Here is a 17,321-nt window from a genome sequence, read left to right as displayed (position 1 = left end):
GTAAGGTAAGGCGTTTTTCTAATAATAGCAAATCCGATTAAGACAAACAGATGAAAGATAATCGGCCAAGAGCATGTCGGGCCATGCTCAGTGTAGGATTTCGTAGTTACCATTCTGTCAAAATAGGCCAAACGGGGGCATTAGTAAGTATCACAAGGGAGTACCTTTGCAGCGTACTTACGTCTTTTTACTAAGGAAAGAAGATTTTTTGCAATAACTCAAAAACAACTAAACCGATCATGTTCGCTATTCTTTTCATTGAAAGTATTTATTAAGTACTTGTTTCACGATTTTTTTCATATTTTTTGGACCCGTGGTTCAAAAGTTAGAGGGGGGGGGGACACACATTTTTTTTCTTTCGGAGCGCATATTTCCGAAAATATTAACTATATCAAAAAATTATTTTAGAAGACCCTTATTCGTTTTGAAAGACCTATCCAACGATATGCCACACTATTGGCACAAAGAAAAAAAAATACAGAACTTTTTTTTTTGTATGGGACCCTATATATTTTTTTTTACTTTTCATTTTACCGTTCTGTTGCAATGCATGATTTATGTATCCATGCCAAATTGCAGCTTTGTAGCACTAACGATCACGGAGCAAAGCCTCGGACAGACACAGACAGACATGGCGAAACTATAAGGGTTTCTATAGGTGACTACGAAACCCTAAAAAACGGAGTCCGCGGTAGATGGTCCGTGCATTCACTAAAATTGAATTCTGGAATACTTAAATATCAAAGAAAAGCCACAAAAGTTATCTACTCGACAATTTATTTCATCTAAGTACCTACATAAACTGATCTAATAATCAGAACCATAATTGGGTTTCCAACAACGTTCACAGACTCCCATTTCTTTAGGTACACGGTTGTGATTTTTGTTGCAACATTCCACGTTGACACTTTTCTCACATCGGTCCCTTTTCGCCACAGAATCCCCACTAGACATGTAATAGTTCTGGTTATTCTGGCAACATTTGCAGATCTTATAGCTTTGGTCAGAATCCACATCCGATTGTCTTTGAGAAGTATCCATTGAGGTTTTTACCACTGGCAATACTCTTGGTCCATTCCTAATTAGGGGTCTATTTATATTATCGAAGTTATCATCTCTTTTCACAGTCGCAAACATTCTGTTAACTTCTTCTATAGCATCTTTATTAGTTTTTGTTTTCTCTTTCAAAGAATTCTTCAGTTCTTCCATCTTCATTTGGGGTATAGAAGAAGATTTGTGTTTTATCAGATCTATAGAACACTGGGAGTTAGTAGCTACTTTAGGCTGGCATGCGTTGACTAAGCAAAATTTGCCGCTTTCTTGAACACAGCCTCCATCAATAGATAATTGGAAAGTTTTGCAAAGAGACAATTTTGGTTTAGTCTTCCCTAATGCCGCTGACACACAAGCGTCTTTTAATACGATAGTTCTATTTTTTTCTTTATCATTATGTTCCTTTTGACTTTGAAAAACAGTCAACACTTCAGTTAGAAGATTTAGTCCATGATCAACATTTACTTTGGACGGAGGTGCGGTTTTGATCCTGCTATCTTCGGCTTTATGTTCAGTTTTATTGATTCTTTCATTCAATATAGTAGTGGCAGTTCCATCACACATTGGACATGATTTAGATTTCCTTTTATCGCTTTTGAGATTGTTTTGCTCCTCGTTTCTAGCATTGTTATTTAAACATATCGAGCATATAAATCTTGAACTTTCGTTTCTGGAGTAAGTTTTGTTCATTTTGATTATATACTTCGTTTTGGGTTCAGAATAAGTAGTAATATTAATCGTGACTTTTTTAAAACGCTCCTTAGCTAGCATAAGGAACCATGGAGTTTCTGAAATCAACAAATAAAGACAACAATTAAAAGCCATGCCTTGCTTCATATTCATTTATAGTTTGTTAAAGGACTGTCTCATTTCAAACATAGAGAGAATCATACTATCTATGTCTTACACTAGTACTAGCAGCCAAAAGAAAAGGATGAGTATAGTTTTTTTGTTCTTATTTACTGTCAATTTGGTTTGACTAACTATATTTTCGACTGTCGTTTTATTTAGAGAGTTATCTACTAGGCCCAAACTCCATGACTTCCATGAGGTTGTTTTATAAACTCCCTATGGCCGCTGGATCAGTTGTATGGAACCAAAATTCTTAAATTTGTGTCTGTCAGTCTGTCTGTGTCTGTATTCTATAGTTTTACCCAAAACATTGTCATCGAATTAGTGCAAAATTTCAGTTTTATCGGCAAATAGTAGAAAACCAGGTGAAACTAAATAAAAGCGTGTAAAAGGTTTAAACAATGGAAATATTTCTTACAAGAGGTTCTTATTGTGTTTCTAAAACACTTTCGTTCATTTTCTCTAGAACTATGTATAAATAAAAACGTTTAAATAAAACTTTCTTCAAAAATTAGTACAAATTGTAAATAAAATTATAAATGGTCGTGTCAAGATTTAAAATGACATAGTTTGATATGGGTATTATGTCATTTATGTCATAACATAAAGCAAAGAGAATATAACACTACTTTAAGACCATACAGTATGGATCCTTCTCAGAAATAAATAAAGAAGAGGCAATCTTCTGCATTTCTTCTGTCAAGAATATTGACAGTTGTAAATATTTAACGAATTTATGTAAATTTCAGTAAAATAAAAAACACATAAATTTGATATGGTTCAATTTTTATGAAGCACATTTAAACACGGTAAATGTATATTCAAGACTAGGGAAAAACTTAGGTCCAAGGACGAGCCTGGGTCTAGGTACTGTGGATTTACGATCTTACCAGTATTCATCAAAAGATTTCTTGATCTAAACACCCATCATCTTAAAGCTTAGCGATTACTGAATTTTTCAACCATGTTTCCCGGTCAACACCATACGCTCGTATGCTAACTCCCATGTATAAGAAGACAACATTCTAATATAACGTGTGGGTATCCGCAGTATTTACACGGCATCAACGGAAGATCAAAGCTTTTCGTAGTAGGCTCTTTACGTCACCCATAAAATTAACCCTTGAGAGTTCTTACCACTGACAGTAACGTAGCGTGAACGAATCTAGCCGTGGGTGAAATCGCATCTGCGAGGCCCTTTTCTTTCACTGTGCTCGAAAGGGCCTCGCGCGTGGCCCTAGGGGCGCGAGGCCGTGGGCGACGGCGACGGCCCACTTCGCCCACGCCTAGCTACGCTACAGACCACTGAAAACAACATTTGCGGCTGTTTGAGCTGCCTTGAACTGGTGATTTCTCCTGCTGTTGGCTCTTCTCAAAAGTTTGCCGACCCCTGTAGTAGTCTATGAGATCACTGAGATCTGAATACTGTCAAAAATTCCAGGTTTTTTAATTGCCGTGCAAATTAAAAATGTACAGTAAAATGCTGAAAAAATGTTAAGAAACAGAGGCGTGAATGTGACCGACAGGAAGATAAGACAAGACGTGATAAGGGCTTATGAGTATGACATCTTCGACATACCGCGGTGGAGGTATATGCAGGAGTTGGGGTGCCAGGCTAACGGCTACAGGCAGGTCAGTTTCCTCTCTCTCTTCCTTGTCGTATCCTCATGGCTGAGGGACGAGACGAATGTGGACACTTTTCACCAGCGCTCTCCAAGTCGCTCTGTCTTGGGCCCAGTGCATGCTAGCCTGCAATGTGGCGTTTGTCTCTGACGTTATTCTATCCGCCCAACGCGTGGCCATACGTCCACCCCTACGCTTCCTTACCATGCGGCCTATAAGGAGCTTCAGGTTAAGGAGGTCAGTTTTATCAGCTTTTAAACACTGCTCATCATGAAGCTTTACTAGCTATTATTTGTATCTCCTTGGATTTCACGTGCCTATAAATCCCGGTCTTTTGATAGACTTGCGTGGGGATATAGATCCTACACGAGGCCTCTTGGAGAGCTTTAATGTCATGTAGAACGCCTGCTGGAACCCGTTCACAGGCGCAACAATAGACCCCATGAACCGGTCGCAGCAGGCATTGGGACTATTGTAGAAAAAGCGAACAATATAACGGTCTATGGATTGAAGTTTGGGTGGACGAAAAGGCTGGGTTATTGCAAAGATGTCCCGGCACCTGCACCTATTAGCTATTATATTATGTAGCACTTTTACGGCTGATAGTACCTAGCCCACTTTTTCTTAAACTTCTTTTTAGGTGGAATTTTAGCATCTGTACACTTGTAACATTTGTACAAGTTTGTACTCTGAACTGGACTTCTGGTGCCTATATTTCACCACGCTCACAGGTGGGACAATTGTCAACAACACTGTTACTGCAATTGCAGAGTGTCCAAAGGCTACGGCAATAAAAAATAGTTTCAATTTAATACCATATTGGTGGCAAAGAAGCATACATCATATCTGATGGTTAGCAGCTATAGTAGCTTAGTATAGTATGGCTCCTAGCAAAGCTAGTTTTGTTGACAATTGCCTCATCTGTCGTAACAGCCCGGCCGCGCCGGTCGCACAATGTCGTCGCCGGGCCGTAGTGGTGAAACACGGACCTGGTGACAGAGTGGTGGTATCTCCCTTTCCACAGCCGAGGTACTGCACGATGCCAAGACCAGTGTACTACCAGACTGTCAGGAGTTCTACCAACTGCGGACGAGCAAGGCGAGGGTACGGAGCGCGGAGGGTGTACCTCCCAGAGAACGAGTGGGAGGCGAGCAGCGCTGACGAGTCCATGATGTTTCTTCGTATGTATCTTCAAATTTTCAACTAACCTGACTTGTTGGCGTACTTGTAGATGTAGATGTAGTGTAGGGACGCCCGGCCGGAAGCAGGCGGGCTGTCGATCACATATCGCGTTCATTCAGCCAGGCGTGGCTCACTCCGCGATTTCGTCGCTTTGCAACAGGTAGCTTTGCAACAAGTACATCCGTTCCACACCAATTTTGGTGGCTAGCCATAATTCGCGCGTGGCGCTGTCGCCACCTAGCAGCCATATCTGTCCTAGACATGTGCGCCGCGCCGCCGCGCCGCCGCCGCCGACGATTTTACCACGCCGCCGCCGCCGATAAATTTGACCGGCGTATAATCGGCGTGGGAAATTTTAATATCTAACGTATCTTATTGCATTTTGCGTATTGAGTAGATAGTATCAGATATATAATTTGAAGATCCTTAATCCTTATGCTTTTTTGCTTATTATTTGCCAGTGAACCAAATTAGCATCATTTTTGTCGTTGCGGTGTTAGCTGTGATAACGATTTAGCTTTAATTTAAACAAGATCTAGTTTCTGGATCACAGGTTATTATTTGATATTTTATCGCACAGCTTTTCTGTAGAACGCATTTTGTTTTAGTCTCTTGATTGTCAATTTAATCAGTGAACTAATGTCAAGAAAATTGCAGGTTTATATCCTAGGACATAAAAATGCTATTTTCTTCTTAGAATCTCCAGCCAGCTTTCACTACGATTATAATTGCGTATTTTATGATTTCTCGTGTAATGCTGGTGACACGCATATTACGCATAAGGGTCATCATATGAAAGATATGGTTTGATTTATTTATCACATAATATACAATTTCATTTAATTTTAAAACAATCAACACACGATCAATTCTTAGTAATTTTATCGTGATATCGGCTTCTTTTACTTAACAATATATAATTTTCAATCCAAATTATAAAAGTCAGGTTAAGCAATTACACTTATAGGAATTTAAATCACCAAGGGCCATGACTAAGCTACCAGTAAATAAAACAAAGTAGACTTTAATATTCCATAAAACTCTTTTATGAAATACAATGTATTATCTCATAAAAAGTTTCTCAAGCGATTTTACGTTAGAGAGCTCATCTATCAAATCTTTGGGTAGTCGCTCGAAGTATGTAGGTCTGAAGACACGCGGGTTTTCCCCTGCAAGTGCCATGCGACACTGGACACTTCAAAGACATTCTGTTGAGCGAATCAATCTGGCAGAGACGTTTACTTTCGAAAACGATGACATATTTATTCTAACATACATTTCTGATAAACTTCAGTTCAGACAAATTTAAAGATTTTCAAATTTTCATCATTATTTCGTAAAAAATTCGGCTGGGAAAAGTCAATATAGATTTACGACTTAACTTATAAATAATTATTTATGTGTTTTATTTGTATTCCGCTTACAAAGTCATTATACTGCCTAAAATGTAGCGTTTTAAAGTACCTATCTATATATATTCTTTTTATGCTAATATTTAAACATACCGTTGGTAACCGTCAGGTTAGTAAGAAATGGTTGCCAAATGCCAAGTAACGTGATGGGATATAATTTAATCTCATGCAGTATCAAAAATTATGCCACGCCGATTTCACGCCGATCACGCCGCCGCCGCCGGTCAAAAAATCATCGGACGCCGCCGCCGATGATTTTGCCATCGGCGCACATCTCTAATCTGTCCTGATCGTAACAGACGCTGTTAGAGGGTGAGTTTTCTGTTCCCAGTACTATTATTTATTCTGTGATTCTGCCCAATTCCCTGAGGTTGGAGCTGCAGGTTACTGTCCCGGCGGCATTCCCACACCACTCTCCTCCTTGGCGTACTTACTTAAATTAATTTGAGCAATGAAAAATATGTAGTGCAGGTTTTGTCATATTATAGAAAACTCATCGACCTCAGATTTACTGCAAAATACGTAGGTAGGGAATAGTACCTATATAGTGGACTCCGGATCTGGATCTGCATCCGACTAACTCTAGGGTTTTGGTTAGTATGGATAGTATCCTAGAGTTAGTCGGTTTAATGGCAGGACGCGAAACAGCGTGAGAATTGGTGTCATTGGTGAGCCTGTATGAGACGACCTAGCAAAACAGTAAGTATTTTAGGTAGTAATGCCCAAAATACACAAATTTACCAAGTGGAAATTTTGAATAACGATTAAATTATTATTTTAGGAAACCCAAGATATAACAATTATCACATGGGAAACTATTATCCTAATGAAGTCTTCGAAAGACCATATAGAAGAGAAAGATACTATGATGGTTATTACTCGAGGAGGGCATCCTCCATATACATGGAAGACGAGGAAATGGAGAGGTTTCATGCACCAAGATATAGAACAGCAAGCTGCGGTCCTAAAAGACAAACACAATTATCGAGGAAAGTAACTAGAAAACTATCCCCAATCTTTACGTGTGACTGTACTACCGCAGCCAATGTAAAACAACCGACTAGTACTGATAATGATAACAAGAAAACTCATCATTTATCTAAAGAAGCAAAGAACTTGTCACTTGATATTTGTAAGATCTTATCTTTACTTCAAAAAGATAGAGATGAAGATTCTTCTTCACGTTCTTTGTTACAAAATATTTATGATCTGGAATGCCACAACACAAATAGTGGTCCACTCAGGGATATCTGCACTCAGAGAGTGCAAATATCATCGGAATTGCCAAACCAGAAAAAAAATCCTTCGGAGAAGTTTAAAGCTGCTACAGGGGTGAGAAGTAAACTTGAAGCTTTATTAAGTGCACTCAAACAGTACGAAGAAGAGAAGATGTTAAACGAATTGGGTAGTTCCGACATTGCTAATGCTCCTAATGATAATAATGTTATACCATCATATGCACCTTCACTGGAAGGCCGCTCTCAGTCCAGCATGGGGAAATACATGTCATCAATAAACATTAAGGGTCAACAAAAAGATATGGTTTTGCAAACTGAAAAACCAAAAATGAGTAATAAAAATGTTAGCAGCAAGATAAAGACGAAGAAGGACAATATGGTAGTAGAACGAAAATCATTGAGATCACGTTTATCATGGAAAAAGAGAGAAACTACTGGAAAAAACCTGCGTGATTATAGTAGTAAAGATAGGTTTAGTGAAATTTTACGGAAAGGATTTATGAGAGCAAAAAGTAAAGACAGAATTGAACCAGAACAGTTATCAGGAATTAATTCAGCGAAACAAGGTCAGGCAACTAACAAAGCTGGATTAATGATCAGTATTGGAGGGAATCCGCAACGTAAAAAACCAAAACCCCCAAAGGAAAAAAATAAAGATAACATGCCCAAAACCTGGATCAAAAAATTCTTAGACAGCTCGAAAGATAGTAAAAACAACAGCTTATATATCCGGTGGAATAATAAAGATTTTTACTCTAAAAGTAGTAGTACAGTATTCGAGCTTGTCAATAATGTCTACAAACAATTGGGAATAAAAGATTACGCGAAAAGCAATGAGGTATCAGTGTCCGACATCAAAAAAACGCAGAAAAAAAACATACATAAGTCCAAAACCAGAATTCCAAGGTTATCCAATAAGACAAAATATAAGCAAACACTTAAAGCTTACATGATGCCTCAAACGATCGTACCAGGACCAGTATATATGCCTGGAAATGTAATGAAAACTGACAAGAAATATGAAACTGATAAAGTGATATCGAAAACAGTATTCATCCATAAATCAAAACCTTCTTTATTCACGCTACCTTTTAAAAATGTTTTAATTAATAGTTGTTATCCAAGTTCAAACTATTTTAAAATACACTTACCGAAAAATTGCTTTGGTCCTGTTTCTACCACAAAAGATGAGCAAAGAATCCCATCAACTGATAAGCAAGTATGTGAAGTAGTTGAATACGAAACAATACAATCGGATTCAATAATTGATGATGATTATTTAATTTGTGGTCAGAAATATTATTTGAATAGAATAACTAATTATCTGGCGAATAAACATGTATATATGGCCCCAGGGACTGGAAGTGTGCATTTTCCCGAGATATCCTGGGAACAGAATGTAACACGAAGGGAGTCGGAATCTAAGCCAACCAAGTAAGTTTAAAACATCATTATTTGTATTACTATGTTTGCTGAATAAAAAAATAAAAATAAATTTGTATCCTGCCAAACTTCGCCAGTCTTGACACTGGCACCAAAATAATACGGTATACACTTAGGTTTGAAATTAGGTACATTTTCAGTTATTAAGCCATAATTTTCTTATGCAGGTTTTTGTTCGTAGGTAGATCTACAGTTATTAATTGTACAGTCGACGTCAAAATTATGTTTACACTTTTGCACCTTGTAATAAGACGAAATGTGTAAACATATCTTTGACGTCGATTGAATCTCCTTGGATATAGTTATTATATTAATTCATAGTAATTTAGCTATTCATGCGGAGACAAGGAGTACCTAAGTAAAGAATAGTGCTAATTTTATTTTGTGACTGTTAAAAATTATCATGTTTTAAATCAATTTTACGGTAATTAAGACAAAATAATTAAACAAGGCAGAATCTTTATCCTATATCTATCCTATATCTTTTAATAAGGCATGTTCACATTTTTCAGTTCATACTTACAACTGCAATACTATACGGACAACAATACTGCATCTTCATCGCTCCCCATAAGGAACTCATTAAAGAGCAACTGCTCTTTGGTGGATAAAATCATGGAGCATGAATATCGAAACTGGATGCCGTTAAGCGATGACCCCTTTTTGCGCTCTGCCTACTGCACATATTCAGGAGACAACATTAATGATCAAGATGCCAATATAAATAATCTGTCTATCAGCCTTGAAAATGTAGAAAATGAAATTGAAACAAATAATCATGATTACTTGAAAACCGAAGTTAAAACTAAAATGGGATCGAACGATATGTTCAGAAGAAGAAATAATAAAATAGTCAATAATCTTGTTCGATGGAGAGATATGGCAAATACGACGATTTCGGAAAGCATGATCGGTATATATTCTAGAAAACCTGTTATACTGTCTGTTTATTGGAATTTGTTTTGGGGGTTATTAAAAACCCCTAAGCGGCGTACCCCCGAATCGAGAACGGCACCTCAAGATCTATCTACTGTACAACCGCCCACAATCGTATCAGATCATAAATGTTCTTATAAACCTCTAAATAGTTCTCGACCTCAGCAGCCACTCCCTCAAAAGCTAAAGATACCATTTGAGCCTTTAAGATGTGTTCAGTCAGTTCACATATTTCCACAAACAGAAATAAATTATCAGCCATTAAATCCCATAAAATTTTCACTGTCTTCTCCCACCTTGCTTACTAGTACTACGGAAAAAGTGGGAATATATAAGAAACCCTTGATTGTTGAATTACTACCAAGCCCAAGACAAACTAGCTCAGTCCATGCGCTTCAAACCGAAAAAGGCGATACAGCAGTAAAACTACCAAGCCCAACACAATCTAGCTCAGTGTATGCGCTTCAAACCGAAAAAGGCGAAACAGCAGTAAAACTACCAAGCCCAACACAAACTAGCTCAGTCCACGCGCTTCTAACCGAAAAAGACGAAACAGCAGTAAAACTACCAAGCCCAACACAATCTAGCTCAGTGCATGCGCTTCAAACCGAAAAAGGCGAAACAGCAGTAAAACTACCAAGCCCAACACAAACTAGCTCAGTCCACGCGCTACTAACCGAAAAAGGCGAAACAGCAGTAAAACTACCAAGCCCAACACAAACTAGCTCAGTCCACGCGCTTGTAACCGAAAAAGGCGAAACAGCAGTAAAACTACCAAGCCCAACACAAACTAGCTCAGTCCACGCGCTACTAACCGAAAAAGGCGAAACAGCAGTAAAACTACCAAGCCCAACACAATCTAGCTCAGTCTACGCGCTTCTAACCGAAAAAGGCGAAACAGCAGTTAAACTACCAAGCCCAACACAAACTAGCTCAGTCCACGCGCTTCTAACCGAAAAAGGCGAAACAGCAGTAAAACTACCAAGACCAACACAATCTAGCTCAGTGCATGCGCTTCAAACCGAAAAAGGCGAAACAGCAGTAAAACTACCAAGCCCAACACAAACTAGCTCAGTCCACGCGCTACTAACCGAAAAAGGCGAAACAGCAGTAAAACTACCAAGCCCAACACAATCTAGCTCAGTCTACGCGCTTCTAACCGAAAAAGGCGAAACAGCAGTAAAACTACCAAGCCCAACACAAACTAGCTCACTCCACGCGCTGCTAACCGAAAAAGGCGAAATAGCAGTAAAACTACCAAGACCAACACAATCTAGCTCAGTGCATGCGCTTCAAACCGAAAAAGACGAAACAGCAGTAAAACTACCAAGCCCAACAGAATCTAGCTCAGTCCATGCGCTTCAAACCCAAAAAGGCGAAACAGCAGTAAAACTACCAAGCCCAACACAATCTAGCTCAGTCCACGCGCTTCTAACTGAAAAAGACGAAACAGCAGTAAAACTACCAAGCCCAACACAAACTAGCTCAGTCCACGTGCTTCTAACCGAAAAAGACGAAACAGCAGTAAAACTACCAAGCCCAACAGAATCTAGCTCAGTCCATGCGCTTCAAACCGAAAAAGGCGAAACAGCAGTAAAACTACCAAGCCCAACACAAACTAGCTCAGTCCACGCGCTTCTAACCGAAAAAGGCGAAACAGCAGTAAAACTACCAAGCCCAACACAAACTAGCTCAGTCCATGCGCTTCAAACCGAAAAAGGCGAAACAGCAGTAAAACTACCAAGCCCAACACAATCTAGCTCAGTCCATGCGCTACTAACCGAAAAAGGCGAAACAGCAGTAAAACTACCAAGCCCAACACAAACTAGCTCAGTCCACGTGCTTCTAACCGAAAAAGACGATCCAGCAGTAAAACTACCAAGCCCAACAGAATCTAGCTCAGTCCATGCGCTTCAAACCGAGAAAGGCGAAACAGCAGTAAAACTACCAAGCCCAACACAATCTAGCTCAGTTTATGCGCTTCAAACCGAAAAAGGCGAAACAGCAGTAAAACTACCAAGCCCAACACAAACTAGCTCAGTCCACGCGCTTCTAACCGAAAAAGACGAAACAGCAGTAAAACTACTAAGCCCAACACAATCTAGCTCAGTCCATGCGCTTCAAACCGAAAAAGGCGAAACAGCAGGAAAACTACCAAGCCCAACACAATCTAGCTCAGTCCACGCGTTTCAAACCGAAAAAGGCGAAACAGCAGTAAAACTACTAAGCCCAACACAATCTAGCTCAGTCCATGCGCTTCAAACCGAAAAAGGCGAAACAGCAGTAAAACTACCAAGCCCAACACAATCTAGTTCAGTCCATGCGGTTCTAACCGAAAAAGGCGAAACAGCAGTAAAACTACCAAGCCCAACACAATCTAGCTCAGTCCATGCGTTTCAAACCGAGAAAGGCGAAACAGCAGTAAAACTACCAAGCCCAACACAATCTAGCTCAGTTTATGCGCTTCTAACCGAAAAAGACGAAACAGCAGTAAAACTACCAAGCCCAACACAAACTAGCTCAGTCCACGCGCTTCTAACCGAAAAAGACGAAACAGCAGTAAAACTACCAAGCCCAACACAAACTAGCTCAGTCCACGCGCTACTAACCGAAAAAGACGAAACAGCAGTAAAACTACCAAGCCCAACACAATCTAGCTCAGTCCATGCGCTTCAAACCGAAAAAGGTGAAACAGCAGTAAAACTACCAAGCCCAACACAAACTAGCTCAGTCCACGCGCTTCTTACCGAAAAAGACGAAACAGCAGTAAAACTACCAAGCCCAACACAATCTAGCTCAGTCCATGCGCTTCAAACCGAAAAAGGCGAAACAGTAGCAAAACTACCAAGCCCAACACAATCTAGCTCAGTCCATGTGCTTCAAACCGAAAAAGGTGAAACAGCAGTAAAACTACCAAGCCTTCAAACAACAGAAGAATCAAAAATGTCAGTATCCATAAAACCTGCTGGGTCACAATGCAAAAATGAAGAACCAGATACCTCAAAATTTAGAAAACGTATAGATCGAATGCGCTTTGTTCGCTCTGATCACAATATTCCAACCGGGAACATGCCATTTGTATTCAACCCTTCAGTTCCAGTTTTTCAACAACATTTACGTCAGTTTCATCTTTTATTATCTATTTATTCACTCAACTCCGCAAATGCTGAACAAAGATTGGAACAAAATTGTATATCCAACCAGCTGTTTGTACCACAACATCAGAACAATAATCAAGGCAAACCTATATTGTGTAAAAATGACCTAAAAGACGTCGAACTAAAATCAGGTGACGAAAATAGAGGACAGAAAGAAGTTAGTGAAAGCAGTCAGATACAGAATGGAACCCAAAACAGCGTTGATCTCATAAAAGAATGCGGTAAACTAGAAGAGAGGGCAACAGAAATAAAAGAAAGCTCTAACTATGATGACAAGAAGTGTCATAAAACAAAAACTCATAACATTAAAACAAAGAAAATGAGAAATCCAAAATTTGTTACACATATACCCAAATTTAAAAACAATATGAACTCTTCGGACAAACCTTGCATAGATTTAAATAAAACTGAATCTGTTAAATTGAGTCTGAAAATACAGAACGGTGATAAGATCACTAAAATATCTATTCGAAATTTTGACTCGAACAAAGACAAAAATATAGAATCAATCAAACAAACGAAATGTCAAAAACACGTGGTTGATAACCGAATATGCTCAATAGAGCAGTCTGCTAATAAAATTCCAAACAAGAACGTGAAGGTTTTTATTAAGATGACCAATACTAACTCAGCAGCAAAAAAAAGAAAAAATCCAGTCCCCGGTTATATTACTAAAGACCATGTGCCTAAAGAAGCAGCTGTAGAAGGTCAGAAGACCACTAAGATATATATACAAAACAACACAAATGGCGATATACAAAGCGACCAACATAACTCAGTTCATAAATTTTTGAAATCACAATTGCTCTCAAAATCACACACACAAAACGATAACATGTGCCTTGGTAAGCAATTACCCATTTACGTTATGGAAGCGACAAGACGGAATACTTTATATGAGGTTGGTTTAGAAGATTCAATGGCAAGTGTAGAGACACCACGCATAGAAAAATACTCGAATAATATTGCAGCAGAAAATAATGTAAAGAAACTAAGTAGTAACACAACAATTACCACACACAACAATTACACAATTTACCCTACGAAACCTGCGGTGGAAATAGAAACAATGCTTAACGCGATGATGATAATAAACCCTAGTGACTTCGCCGGAATGACTGTGATGAATGAAATTTCCAGGGAACACAACGAAAAATACAAGACAATAAGTGAACAAATGTTAGGACGCAAAGATATCGTAAATATTTTAAGTGATTCAAATATGACAAAGAAGAAAACTGCTAAATATCAAGCTAAATTCTTCAACGGTGAAGAATCTTTTGACGAAATAGAATCAGGCAATTCTCGTAGCAGATGCAACGTTTTGACCAGGAAATTAACTAGTCATCGTCGAGTTGAAGTAGATGGAAATAGACCAAGTAATTTCAACATGAAAGATAAAAGACACCTTGCTGCTAACTATATCATGAATATTCCACATTTAGTAAAACCAGTGATGCAACCTTGCAAAACACTCGAAGATTTTATATTTATAGGCCAAAATGAAGTAGAAATTTCTTCCCAAACTATGAAATCTAAGGATACGTCAAATACAAAGGAAAATAAATTCCAGAAAGGTGAACATTTATGTTGGTGCTGTGGGAAAAAGACGCCAAAGAAAAATCAGAAAAAAAATTGTAATACTAAAGAGAACATCAAGGAACGTGTATCAGAAAAATGTAAAGACGATGCAATAATTCTAACTAACATAGACCCCTGTATGTCTCAAAAGTCATCTTTTACAGAATATAAAGTATTTTTAAATAACGATGATTCATATAACATTAAAGATGGCGACAGTAATATAAATAAAGCTGATATTTTACAATCTCCAATAATTAAGAAAGCAGTATTACAGATATATTCAGAAACAGTCGCAAATGAGGGTTATATAGTTGCTAAAATACCAAAATATTTGGGGTGTTTGCGGTTGCCATCCAGCAAAATTTAATTTTATATTCAAATGTGTTTTCGTTTGGCTTTGTAGTGTTACAGTTTGATATTCATTTGATATAGGGTATTTCGCCAGTAACTGGCCGCCCTAAAAAATGAATTTTATTCACCTATAATCAGAATTCATTTTAGTATAAGGTTTCAATAACTGGCCAGCTTTCAATAACTAGCCACCTTATATTAAAATGAATTCTATTTACAGAATTAATTTTTAGTTTAGGGCGGTCAGTTACTGAGTGGCCAGTTCCTGGCGAATTACCCTACATTTGTACTGTTATAATGACCCCGTTATCTTGTTGTAATGACATTGCTTTTCCGTAGAGAATGCTTTTTTTATCGACTATCTAAATGTCTACACTATCGACTATCTAAATGTCTACACTATCGACTATCTAAATGTCTACACTATCGACTATCTAAATGTCTACACTATCGACTATCTAAATGTCTACACTATCGACTATCTAAATGTCTACACTATCGACTATCTAAATGTCTACACTATCGACTATCTAAATGTCTACACTATCGACATTTAGATAGTCGATAAAAAAACATTCACGCTCTACGGAAAAGCAATGTCAGTGGGACAAGATAACGGGGTCTCTAATAATTTATATTATAATTACTGTTTTATTTTATATCCTTTTACGTGTGTTAATTAGGTAAAGTAAAACAATAAAATGAAAATCAATGATATCATATTTTTTTATTTTCACCAACTTATACCATACAAAATATATAAAAAATATAGAACTTGGTTATGAAATGGGTTAATTTCCTGTTAAATTACCTGATATATGCTTTTAAATCACTATTTAATTGAGATAACATTTAATTTAACTATGTAAAATCATACTGATCATACACAAGACTAAGCTATCTCTGAGAGAGCAAATATGAACTTATATAAAAAATTAGGTAATACACTGAAAAACATGTTAAACTATGAAATTAAAAGAAACATTAAATTAAATCATATGTTACATCAAATTAGATTAATAATATTTATAATTTAGAACCTCTTATTATAATCACATTTACATACACACATGAAAAATCATATTCGAATAAAATACATTTATTTAAAAATGTAAATGCAATCTGTTACTAACAATAAATAGAAAAAAAAAACCATTTATTTGAGTGCGATTAAAACTAAAAATAATTGGGTCGACCTGTTTTAAAATCGGTTAAAAATGTATAAATAGCTTGCTGAGTTTATAAAAGGTAAGTATAAGTATGCTACGATTATAGAAAATCAACCGCTCCTACCCAAATATTATTTTAAAATCATAAAATTAAACGTTTTCAAACATCATTTAGGTACTATATCTAGGTCATAACCATAACATACTTAATGTAAATAAATAATTGAACACAAAAGGATGCTGATGAGGTAGGTAACTTTAGTTACAAACATTATTTAGTTATTAACATAATGGACGGATATATTTTTGAAATACCTAAAGATACATTGTTCTACATAAACATTTCATAAACCCTCTATGATGCGTTCAAAAAATGTTTATTACGGCCAGCATGTAGATAATAAACGGTTTTGTTTTATTACAACTAATTTTTTATCTGTGAAAATGATATTATTTCGTAAAAAATAACGTCGATATCGATTTAATTATCACGGTCATGTCACGGTCACATTTCGAACGTCTATGATAAACAAAATTTTTGATTTTACCTCATTCCTAATTATCAGTCGAGATGATATTTTATTCTAAATGAAATTTAAATTGCAGTGTGATCAAATCAATGATGAACACATCAATGAGAGCTATCCGTCCCCGCCGAGCACAGATGGGAATAGGCGCTACATACCTACAAATTCCCCATTTGTGCCCGCCTCTTGTATGGCGGTAGTCACTAGTCACGTACGGCGGGTACAGAAGCACAGTATAATAAATAGTACTAACGTACAGTATGGACACTCCCTGCCTCCCGTTGAAAGTGCCGCCCACCCGCTCTCGGTTACCTCTCAGCATGGTATAATAATATACTCCGCCTGGTACTCCATTCCGAGATTCGCGTATGACCTAACTGACACGCGCCTACGTCATCATGCTGTTTACAGGTTCTCAAACTTTGAAATGTGGGAGAATTTTAACCAACGGTGAAAATTATTTTAACGGCATTAATTTTAAGTTATTCATGTAGAAACATAGTAAAATAAAACAAATCTAATGTATTAAATTTAAACTTTATTTATCTATACAAGACAAACGTTTAAAAAACTAATTCACAGTTACACATTAATTACCAAGCTTACGACGTGAAAAGTTTGGAAAACACTGCGACTGCTGACACTGAGCGAGAAGGAAATAACAATTAACACGCGTTCGACAAGGATGACGGTCAGGGCATGAAGTTATCTAGATCCGAATTGTCAAATGTGCACAGCGCTATCCTGTGTTGCCAGTAGTATAAACAGAATTACCCGAAAGTCTGAAATTTCT

At 37.5% G+C, this 17,321-nt stretch overlaps 1 protein-coding gene across 1 annotated transcript; it reads right to left on the bottom strand.

Moving 5' to 3' along the window:
• Positions 1 to 759: 759 nt before the first annotated feature.
• LOC134802924 (uncharacterized) lies at positions 760 to 2,461 on the bottom strand. The gene is made up of 2 exons (XM_063775641.1): positions 2,324 to 2,461; positions 760 to 1,841 (listed from the first exon to the last, which is right to left on the bottom strand). Exon 2 carries the CDS (start codon positions 1,822 to 1,824, stop codon positions 808 to 810), a length of 1,017 nt encoding a protein of 338 aa, XP_063631711.1. The 5' UTR covers positions 1,825 to 1,841; positions 2,324 to 2,461; the 3' UTR covers positions 760 to 807.
• Between the last annotated feature and the right edge of the window lie 14,860 nt (positions 2,462 to 17,321).

This window comes from Cydia splendana, chromosome 25 (genome assembly GCF_910591565.1).
Source record: "Cydia splendana chromosome 25, ilCydSple1.2, whole genome shotgun sequence".
Lineage (NCBI taxonomy): Eukaryota > Metazoa > Arthropoda > Insecta > Lepidoptera > Tortricidae > Cydia > Cydia splendana.
Note: the sequence above shows the minus strand (reverse complement) of the source record. Positions and strands in the feature narration are given on the sequence as shown.